The 12077-nt window shown below is 37.2% G+C and overlaps 1 protein-coding gene across 1 annotated transcript; it reads left to right on the top strand.

The window, feature by feature from the left end:
* The first annotated feature begins 7342 nt into the window (after nucleotides 1-7342).
* On the top strand, nucleotides 7343-11704 carry C10H20orf85 (chromosome 10 C20orf85 homolog). The gene is made up of 4 exons (XM_037402683.1): nucleotides 7343-7401; nucleotides 7913-7994; nucleotides 9053-9151; nucleotides 11549-11704. The coding sequence occupies exons 1-4, from the start codon at nucleotides 7343-7345 to the stop codon at nucleotides 11702-11704; spliced, it is 396 nt and encodes a 131-aa protein (XP_037258580.1).
* The last annotated feature ends 373 nt before the right edge of the window (nucleotides 11705-12077 follow it).

The following is a 12077-nucleotide window of genomic DNA, read 5'->3' as shown; positions in this document are numbered from 1 at the left end:
AACATATATTCTATTTAAATCCAGCAGCCGTGTTTGGAAATTTTATCTGACTTTTTTTGTATTCACTTACATTTTGCAGATATTTATATCATATTAACAATCATTTTCCCTTTAGCATTCTTAACAGCAGGGTAAAGAAATGAACAGCTATTTCATATCAAGGTATCTGCTTTTGAAAAATAAATACACTTTTATAAAGGATATTCCATTTCACTATCCTGAAGTTTCAGCAAGTCATATCCCCTGCCATTTTGTGCATCAAGACTCATAAAATGTTCAGCCTTGAAACTGAAATTTCACTTAATGTATTACATAACTGCCACCTTTGTAGTTGTCAATAGTCCCCACAAAATAGCTGTGGGAGTGGCAATTCTTTCCCAAGAACTGAGTGGAACATTTCTTTGACTGGAACTTCTGCTTTTTGTAATGGATGAAATGCACCCCATCTTTCACCTCCCTCCTCCTCCAAAAGTCTTCTGAAAAATCTGATGGGGTTTATTCTAACCAGCTACCTTTGCACAGAACTGGTGATGCATTATGTATTCCACTATCAGCAACTCTAAGTATTATTCTTGTAATTACCCAGTCCTAGAAGAGTTCTAAGAACCTGGGGAATTTGCAGAACCATTGCTTTGAATCATCCAACACCCTCCTCAATATGTTCTTTCACATTAGTTATGCACCACTTACATATGGCTGGGGGTCTATACAGGGCAGTAGTTACAGCTTCTCCACTGAAGATCAACCTTGGTTAAGATTAAGTGGAATAGAAGGAGTTCCTCCAATACTGAGCAAGATAGTAACCACAAGGTATTTACCAACTTACCACTCTTACAGCATGTTGTGGTTTAACCAACATAGCATCAGCATAATTTCACTGTCAGAGCTGTACTCAGGTAAGACTAAGCAACATGAGTGCACCAAACTCATGAAAAAACAGAACACAGGTATATCACGGAACACAAAACAGAACGAGTATTTTAAGTATTTTCCCGCAAAAAAAACCCTGTTATTGTAATTATGTATTTTTTTTCTAGCAAGTATTTTAATGCATTTATTGTATTTTATTTAATGTGCTCAGAGAACACACAGGAAAATGTGTCTGAAAAGACAGTAACTTCATCACATTACAGCTGTAAATAGAGAAATCTGAATATTTCTGTTATATCTGAATATATCTGTTATAATAACAAATACTCTCTTAAATTAGAATACAATTAGATGCCGATATCCATCATTGCCTACAATCACCCTCAAGGGAAACAAAATTGCATGGGACTAACAAAATCTTCGCTTTTAAAATTTACAGGAGTCTCAAAAAAGTTTCACATGCATTTTACCTCAGAAACAATGTGCTACTTATTCTTGCTAGTAATGATATTTTACATAGCATTCTGGGATCAAAATGTAATTTCAACAATAACATATTTTCTGACATTCTCCAAGGAAAAATTACTAGTTTCTTCCCTTTAAAAGGATTTCGATGGAATAACATCTGTGTTGAGATTATTGTGAATATGTTAAACTGACAGCAAGTCTCTAAGGGGCACTGCTCATTAATGTTCTGTGCATAAAATTAAAACTTGAAATATATTTTTCAATCCATTTTGAATCATTTAAGCAATTCTCATGCAAAGAAACTATTGTGCTGCAATAATATATTTGCAGAGTAGGATATGAAAGCTATTAAAATGTTCTAGACCCCCTGCCTTTCTTGCAAAAGGAAAAAAAGGTGACTCTGATTTGAAACATGCACAGTATTGAAACAAAAAATATTTTCAAAGACCACGAAGAGTTTGATTTCAAAATTAGGTCTTTTTCTTTCAGTTTTAATTCATATTGTGCCTATGTACTCCAGCATGTATCAGCGGGAAAATTCTGGTAAGCGTTGCACATCAGCATTTACAAGAAATATTTACACTGAACAGGCTAAAGTGGTGGTCATGTTCCACGGTCTTTGAAATTGCGATAAGGCAACATTCTGCAAGCTGTCTGCAAACAGAGCTGTGGAGTAGTGCTCAAAGACAAAGCCTATTAATGAAGAATTTTAATGCAAATATCCTCCAATTTGAAAGTGACAAAGCCCTCCATGTCAGTAGCAGAAACGCTTTTATTTGGAGGGCATGTATACTTATTCCACCAGGTGCAATACAAATATAAGTGCATCCATCAGGTGCAATATAAAGAAGTATCTCATGTAAATACTTAGTTTGAGCAAAAAGCAATTAATCTACTCAAAACCAAATAAAACTCCAGGAATTATTGAACAGTATCTAATTTCAATTAAGATTGTTCATGCCTTTCAAGCACAGAAATCTGCATAAAGCTGTAGCTGTAAGTGCCATTTTATAGAAAGAAAACATTATTGTTGCGAAAACAGATATGCCACTCACTGTTCACAAGTCACTGGATAATTACAGCCACAATAAGATGACAGCTCTAAATTTTGCTACAACATATAATGGTTCTAACCAGGCCATTGGGTTCCTTTCATAAATGGAAATTCAGGAACTCAAATTAACATATTCTTGATGTGATAGACTTTAGCAGGTTTTTTTGGAATGAAGCCAGAGTCTATAGTGTCAGGGGGACTTTGTTTACTCAAGTCAAAGTAATCATAAGAAAGCAGTCTACCACTCAGGCTGCCTACATCTGAAATATTATTTAGAAACATTAGCAAAAGACACTGAAGTTATGTTTATAATCTCCTCTATTAGACTTCCACACCTAATCCTGCAAACCATGGAGCAGCAAACACAGAAGTGCCAGTACTAGTTAGTACATTTTGGTAAACATTTTCAATGCAAGAGTCTAAGCATAGGTACACAAACAGATATATAAACACTCCAGCAATCAGCTTCATTTTCAGCAGTTCTGACCACTGACATTGGAGGGGAAGAAGCAAGATCAGTGTAGCTGAAAGAAAATAATGAAGCTTCTTTTCAAGTTTTCAGATGTGAAGATGGCAGAGTGTGAAGTGCAGGCCTTCAGAAACATAACCAGAGAATATGGACTGGTACGCACCACTGTGGGTTTCCTTAGGGACATTAGCATTCTCCCCTCCCTCACTGCTATTATCTCCCATCAGTGCAGAGCATTTGCTCTATTTTCCACCCATCAAAGAGCCTAGTCAGCACCAACAGTTGCCTCTACAGACCTGCCAGACATCCAGCAAAAGCTGTAACACAGCAGGAACGTATGGGACTTACTGATCACATACTATTTTGCAACACAGCTCTGGGACAATTCCCCAAATCACTAGCATGTGCTATTCACAGCACATGTATTACACTGCATTGTCTGAACTTCTCAGATAGAAAACAGCATTTACAAACATCTATCCCAGCAGGACACAATGAAATGAAGCTGCACAGCCCCCCATGCTATAGCTGTTCCCATGAAGAAAGAATTACTATCTATAATGCCCATCTCTTCATAAGAAAATGTATTTTTGTTATAGCAGGTCTTTACAGTTGCTAGTTTGTTTCAGAAGTGTTCAGAAAACAAGTACAAAAGCCAAAGCTTCATTTACTGACAAATGCTTTTCAACTTGGAAGCTTTTAAATCACAAAGGTGAAAAACAGTCATACTTTTTCATTTGCATTGTTGCTTTCCCATTGACTATGGCGGTTACTACCATTTATGATAAAGTACAACATTATAACATGGGATGAGGGCAGAACTGGATGAAAAGTCTTCCAAGCACTTTTATGCTGCTACACACCCAGGTCTGCCAAAAGCTGAGACAGTCTTTACCTGGCTAAGACCTCCTCTAGGTCCAGCCAAGCAGATCAGCTTCTCAGTGACTGTCCTGCCCAACCACAGTATTAGGTGTTGCAGTGTCCCAAGCCAGCTCTGCCTACGCTTACCTTGCCTGTATGTAGGACAGTAAAATAGCAATAGAGATTTTTTTACATCACTCCGTACTTCTCAGAGGGGATTCTCATCTGCCTTTTGGGAGCAGGGATGGGGTTAATGTCCTACCTGAATAATGCAGAGCTCTTCACAAGATCAAGGATTTAGATCTAATTGTGATTCTGTGATGAATAACATAAAATAATTTGTGGCCTAAGAACTAGCGAATATAAAAATACTCAAAATACCCTTCAAAAAAGTAAGCTGCTGCTTTAATTTTCCTACCCATTCTTTGATGAAAGGCAGAAGACCAGTCTCTACTGGCAAGAGCATTAAGTGTAATGAAACCTGCATAGTTGATAACATAATGCTGGAATTAGGAACATGATCTAGGTCTGGCCTTGTAACTGAAGCTGAAAATTACAGACAACCTGGTATAGAGTATTGTAAAGCAAAAGGTATTTTATACCTACATCTTTAGCACTTAAGCCAAAGTATCATCCAGAATAAAATCTCAGCACATTCAGTGGGAGTAGAGATGCTCATAAACAGCACTTACAAACACACAGAGCCCAAAAATGTTCCTTTTCAAATAATTTCAAATATTACCACACAGAAAGCTATTGTGTGCTAATTTGGATGATTTTCTCCATAAATAAGCAATATAAAAAGGCTTAACATTTTCATATCAGGGTAGACGCATGAGATTTCCAGAAACCAAAAATTAACTCGTCTTGAAAACTGTGAATGACATTAACAAAGCATCACTGCATTACACAAAGTCTTTTGCAGCAGTAGATGTTTAAGATATTCACCTACCCTAGGTTGATCATTTCAACTCAGGCATCACCTCTTCCTGTCTCCATTCTGTCTGCTGCCTTGATTGCAGAAGCACGACTGCTTGTGTAGCGGTTCTGTGAAACAGATTAAGAAAGCAATCTGACTTTCTCTTTCTGCAGTCTATTTAAGCCAGTTTAGTTCCCTGACCTATTTTGCAGAGCAGTACCACCTATATTTGTGTCAACACAACATCCTAAGGCTGTAGCTTTCTAAAAACTTGGACCTAGCATTGCACCACCCTCCTCCAAACCCTCACACATTACCCCATGATGTGCCAGTGGAAGCATTTGTACAGCTACACAGAAAAACTGTATTTGGGTTAAAGCGTCTTGTTTTCCACTTGGTTAGTTTTAATCCATACCAGTACCTCAGTCTGCATCAGAACATAGCACCACAAGCACTTTTACTATGTGCTGAGCAAAGGGACTACAGGGTCTGAAAAAAAACCAAGACTGAAATTACTTCCCCAGTGGTAGGGTGATGCCTTCTGAAGCTCAAGATAGTAATCTGCAACTCTCAACAGTTGAATAGTTGGATAATTCCTAACTGGAAGAAAACAGGAAGCATTAGGATTTCAGCATTTATGGCCATACCCAGATTAGAGTTTACCCATTTTAGAAGATCTGAAGCACTAAGGTATTTAGTGTTGATTCTATTTAAACATGTATTTTGAATGATGTACTGTCTACTTCAACATTTGCTATGTAATGACAAATGCTGCTGTACATAGCTACAAGAATCAGACTTTCAGCAAATGACTTCTGAATCTCAATGGACCTGTACCGCTAAGTTATTCAGTACAGTTATTAACTCATTAAAATCCTATTTCACTTCTTTTCTCATAGTGCAAGATTTCACTTCTTTTCTCATAGTGCAAGCGCAATTCTAATATTGTCCTGTGCTCATAAGAACCTAGTAAGACCTAAAACTACTCATCTGAAAAATAATAAAGTACAAAAATAATATTATAGTCCTATTTTAGTATCAGTATAAGAAGTTTCACTCTTTCTTGATAAATGCTACTAAAGTTTAAATCCTGACACACAGAAAAATATAAATTTGATTTTTTTCATTAACAAATTACTTTTTTCACAGAAAGCATCAAGGCTGTAATGAGAGGGCTCCTGAAATAAATGTGACTAAGCAGCAGGACTTAATTAAGTGGGACAATGAGTAAGCATCTACGGATGTGATAGGAGACCCAGCTGATTTAATTGCTAGTCTAATTATCGTTAGAGAATCAAGAAATGGCATGTAAGTGAAATATTCTATTTGTTGATAGTTTAATGATTTTTAGAGACCCAGAAGAGCAGTATTAATTTCTATTTTAGGAGTACAGAAGTTTCCTTGAGTTTTTTTCTTCTCTTACTCAAATAGGGGTCCTTAGTACTTCTAAAATGACCAATAAATGTATATACCGCCTTCTCATACTCAAATATTTAAGGCCTTTAGATCCTTTTCTCTATAAAAAAAACAAATAAAAAGCTATCAATTAAGCATTCAAACACACTACCTATAAACCACTCAGCTCAAGTCAAAACCTTTCTGCATTTATTTTATAATAAGGATAACTGTCCAATGGTGTGAAAGAGTCACATTAACTATTTACTGCGTGTTTGCACAAGCCAGTTTCCAGACAAAAAGAAAGGGATCAGGGAACTATTCAAACCCGTAAGGGCAAAAAGCCAGTTGGCTACAGTAATTGTTGAAAACTTTTATAAAGCAACTGCAAGAAAATAAAGTTACCAAAAAACTGATGGAGAGCCAAAAATATTAATATATTGGAACACAGTGAACTTTTTACAAGCTGTAAATATTTTTGGGGTCCTCACATATAACCCATAAAGTATGTCGAGGTCCTTCTCAGGACTTCTAATATTAGCATGTAGTTCATAAACAGTATCTACCAGAAAAAAAAAAAGAAAAAAAAAAAAGAGAGAGATCAGAAAGACACTGTACATCACAGGGCCAGTGTTATTTCCCACTAAAATTAACAAAAGATAGTTTCCAAGAGGAGCTAGGAAGTGTAGGAAGTGGAGATAGCAGGTTAAATAACTAGGAAACAGGAGCAAACAGCCATCATAGCACATACTATGGTCCATGCTTTGCACAGGTTAACAAGCTGATTCTTCTCAAAATAAAATAATTAAAAAAAACCCCACAGCATCCTTCAACCATTTTACATGTTCATTACAAAGGATTAAAAATACTGCAAGTTTTTGGCTGTTGAAAAACTCCCTTGTCCAAGTTTAAAATAGACTTTTAACAACTCAGTAACCTGAAAGGTGTCCAGCTATTTGTTTTCTTCTGAGGGGAGCCTGGCTAATCGGTAAGTTACAGAGTTTAGACGACACCTCTTCCTCTGAAATATGGCTAACTCCTCGAGCAACGCAACAGCTGTTCATCAGCTTAATCCAAAAATCCTTTCCTACTGAATAACATTTAAAAAAAAAAAAAAGAAAGAAAGAAAGAAACCCACAAAAAAAACCAACCCAAAACCACTCCAAGACACACACCAGGAAAAATCAACTGACAAGACCAAGTGCACTTCCTCGCGGCCGGGGAACGCCATCACCTGAGGGGGCGCGCGCCTGCCCTCCCCGCCCTTTTGTCGCCGCCGCCCCCGCTGAGCAACGCGCCAGCGGCCATGGCGCAGCGGAGCGCCGGCCCGCCGCCCTGCAGCTTCGTGGCGCGGGACAACTGCTGGTAACGGCCCCAGCCTCCTCCTCCTCCCACCCTCGGCGGCCTCCCCCGGCAGCTCCGCGCCCGGGCAGGCAGCGGCTGGAGGAGTTTGTGCCGATGTTCCCTTCACCTGTGTTTGTCACCGGCCTCCCCCTGCCTCGCGGGGTGAGAGGGAGTGGGGACAAGAGGCCATTTCATCGCTCGGTACTAAATGAAATGATGTATGAAAGGACATCGGTGCTTACTTCCTCAAATTTGTCAAAAAGTGTGTCATAACCTCCTCTTTATTCTAAACATAAACATGATGTGCAGGGAAGGAAACGCGTTCACGCTCACTGTTTCACTTCCAGCCGTAACCCCCAAGTCAGACAATTGTTAACTCTTACACAAACTTGCTGTTTTGAGGTAAAGGTCTAAAGATTCATGCTAAAGTGCTGTGCATTGTGACATTAGTAGTTGAGTTTGCATGTGGTTTGTTGGGGTTTTTTAAATGAAGTTTTCAAAGTAGTCTTAAATATTTCCCTGTTTGTTTCAGGAAAAAATACGTTGAACATGAACTAGAAGCTGCGAGAAGATGGTCTCACAAATGGGGATTCTTGAAAACACCTCTTGAGGAGGTAAAATTGGCATGCGTGTAAGCCACATGTGAAATTTACTTGTTCACAAATTCATCTGGACACGAAATTGTGAGAGCACCAATGACTAGAAAAGTACTGAGTATGCCTTACTAAGCTAGGTCCTGAGGTAACAAGTGTACCACTTTTAAGATGAGTTCAGAGTTTCAGTTTTCCTCTGAATAAAATACAGCAAGTGGTAATTTATATTCTGTGCATATTCTGGTATATTTCTCTTGAGAAACATGACTCCCAATGGTGTTAACAAGTACTAGATGCACACTGACAGGAAAATATTTCCCCTTTGACTATCCATATGGTAGTTTAAAAATCTAGGGGAAAAGGTTCTAGCTAATTAAATTTTCAGTGGGGGAATTTACAACAAATGAAAATATTTGGAGAGATGTCTATTCTCAGTGATGTTTAGATATTAGAATATAGTAGCACATAATGTTACATTTGGAATGCCAGCATTTTGCTGCTAAAGAACAGGATTGATGCAGCCTCTGAATTAGTTACAAATGTACTTTCCAAGGGGCTGGGAGTACTTAATATGTTTGAGGATTTTTTTTTAATTCCTGTAGGCATCCAGATAGCACCTTTGAAAACTTTGGTCCTCTAGGCTTCAACATCCATCCTTGATAACTACAATCTGTCATTTATAACACCTTTGTACAGTATTAATAGATCTGCAGCTGAAAAGTTGAAAAACTATGCATTGTTACTATTAGTGAACATGTGTATTTACCATTTCTTAATCTTTCTTTTCTGGTCACATAACATATATTTCTAGCCCTTCTTGGACCAGTGATGTAGTTAAGAGAGTTGGAATCACTCAGCAATATTTAGGCTTTCATTTGAAATTTGGAATGACATCACTTTCTGAAACCAAAATATAAGTTACAATAATTTCCAAAACACTACAATAAGTAGTCCTATTTTAGAGGGAAAGAACAGGAAGTTCAGATGCAACAATGAGGGGTATGGTGTAGATACAGGATATTACAGCCTATTTCAGGAAATAGAGAGTCCTGGTTTTAATGTTGATGTTTTGGTTTTAGTTGATTGAAGATGAAAAGAAAGAAAATACAAAGCCCAAGATACAGCTTCCTGAGCATCTTCAGGTTCGACCTGTGACACCTGTGGAAAAATACATTAAGGTTAGAAAATTAGATTTTAAAATTGCAATACAGCAATATCTGTCTTGAGAAACCACACAAGGTCTAAAAAATCAGTTGTCTTGTAGAGGTGGGCCTTTAACTAAAGGTCAGAGTAAATTGTATTTGCAACTCAAGCAATGCTTTAAAAGCATTCATTTAAGACAAGGGATTGCCCTTTGGATATGCTTGTTAGTTCACAGAGCTTTCAGTGTACATGATCATCTTTCTGTGAAGCACCTCCCCCACGCGCTCCTCTGTGACATCCACTAACAAAACAGTCAACTGTACAGCTTAGTACAGAAGAGTGCTCACAGAGCCATCTATGACTGCTGACCATTCATTGCTCAAATATACATACACATGTCTCTCTGCAAGTCTTATCATAACCTTAACTCTCAGTTTTAACTACTGGTTAAGATGCAGTCATTTTTCTAACCTTAAGATGGTCTTCTTTGTGGCAGAGACAATGCCACTGTCCTTTTCAGTGGCACTAATTAGTAAGAAGTCAGTTCTAATGAGCCAATCATAAGTCTTTGAGTTTACATTATATGATTTATATTAATATATTCAGAGTCTAAAAGTTGTCAAACAGCTGGAAATGAGAGTGGAATGTGACTGATGGTTTGATTTACAAATATACAGTGTCAGAATCACCAATGAATAGGATAAGTAAATCAGCTAAATCAGAGACACTGGGAGAGGAACATGTTTGTAAAAAGGGGAAGCAGAATATGCTAACAAAAGGGAAAGTTAGTCCACCTAGAGAAGATTAAGGAAACAAAAGAGATTGGAAATTCCTACTTACTGAACTAGCTTTCTTTCAAAGTATTCCAAGGGCGAGGAGATAAGGTGAGGAAGTAGTAAAAGCTTTTACGGAGATTAAATTGAAACAAAAATTAAGAGCTAGTGCTGAGTGTGGCAAAGAAATGAAATGGCAGCATTTCTGCCATTAGCGCTACTTGTTCTTCAGTTTTTGTCTCAAGCCTCCAATTTCAGTCAATTTTACCTCTGCCTCAGCACAGCGAGGATGTATGTATGCTAACAAATCACGCATACAGTTATCAGCTGCTAAAGTAGCCTGCATAGCCTGGTGCATACTGAAACAGGGATCATAGTTTCAATTTCACATCAAATCTTTATTTGCTAAGGAAGGTAAAGGTTAGCTGTGATTTAGGTCACTCTTTACAGATTCAGAGTAAAGTTTCTTACGCTCTTATTCAGAACTGTGTGTCTTTCTGCACGTTTACCTTTATGATCACAGTCATCATATCTGTTCTTCTCTCTAGGTTAGATTAATAATTGCTTTTTCATAGTCCCTTCCCCCAGATTGTAAATGGGGCATGATTTCCTTCATTATCCTTCTCAGTGGGTGGCACTTTTGGCCATGAAAATTATCTTTTCAGAGGAACTGTTCCACCTAAATATCATAAACATTTTCTAATCTTGGCCACAGAACAAAGTGAAGCAACTCTGGCAAAAGAACTGAAACATTGTTCTCTTGCTGACTGTTTCTCTACTAAGTCCCCAGATGCTAAAATGATATAACATGCCCAACTGAGATGATTCAGCCAAAGTAAGCACAGCAGTCGGTGAACAGAGACTGTTGGCTTTTGTTTTGTTTCCTTTTTAGCTAGATTAGTTGCAGATTAACTTGATGTTTATGCATCTTTTAAAGTAGAAAAAAGGTGGATTGAATAAGTAGCTCTTGATGCAAAAGCCAGCTTGGGCAGTAACATCTTTAGCATTTGGGCACAAAACTGTTATTCCATAGTTGCACTGCTACCAAATACAGTACAGCAAGTATAAAATACTATTTCTCCTGTTTAGAGAAGTTGTTATTAGTATTATTATTCTATAATGAAAAAAGCTAAAGGTGAAGATAAAATTTTCCTTATAATGTGAAGCCAGTAAAGCCCTTAGAAAAAGTATTGAGCAAAACTTTTTTTAAAAAAGGTATGCTAACACCGACTACTAAACAATAATTTTCTTTTTTATTTCCTGTTATACATACCAATGTAGGCACTAAAAGACTTTTTTTTTTTTTTTTTAAAAAGGATGGTAAATGCAAGTTAGTTAACTGGAATTTGGCCATTTTACTTCTCTCTTTCCCTGTGCCTTGCTATAGAATGGAACCTAGATTATTCTAATTACTTCTTATTTTTAAAACTGTATTATAAATCAAATTTGCATGTAACTGGGCTATCTTTTGAAGTTCTTTCCTTCCATTACGGTCAGTGTGTGTTCGGGATATTCATTCAGCAGATTGCTTTTAAAACCACTATTTTTTGTAAGTTCTCATTTCCATTCACACTACAACACAAAATATGATGTTGCATGACAGAAATTACAACGAAAAACCTTTTAATCATTGAATTGTACATGTTACTTTTATTATAGGTGATTCCATCTCCTCCAGTACCTAAGACTACCCAGGGATTTATTGGCTGGAGGTCAGCTGTCCCGGGGTTGGAACTTGAACGTGGTTTGCAAATCCAAAGCTGTAAAGGTACCTTTTTTAAGGATTTGAAGTGGCCATGTGAGCCTTCTGACTGACATTAAGACATTAACAGTTAGACACATAGATCTATTTGCATCCCTAAGTTAACATTCCATAGGGGACTGTTGGACTGGTAAACATTGATGCTTATAAAACAATTTATGCTTTAAAAAAATTATGTAAACATCCACAATCATTTTGGTAAACTGCAAACATCTTAATGTAGCATTTTACTTGTTACTGATTTTTTGAAATCTGTGGCATCCAAGCTGTTAACACCGCTTCAGGTTTACTTAGAAGTAATGATGAATAAACTCATAGAAAGATCACAGAGCAAGTACTACTTTTATTAGCATTATAAGACTATGATTTTAAAATATTTATTGGGAGTATTTAAAAAACTTTTTTTTGTGATGACAGAGCACATTT

Source organism: Falco rusticolus, chromosome 10, assembly GCF_015220075.1.
Source record: "Falco rusticolus isolate bFalRus1 chromosome 10, bFalRus1.pri, whole genome shotgun sequence".
NCBI classification, from domain to species: Eukaryota; Metazoa; Chordata; class Aves; order Falconiformes; family Falconidae; genus Falco; species Falco rusticolus.
The sequence above is the reverse complement of the archived record's forward strand: the minus strand, read 5'-3'. Positions and strand labels throughout refer to the sequence as shown.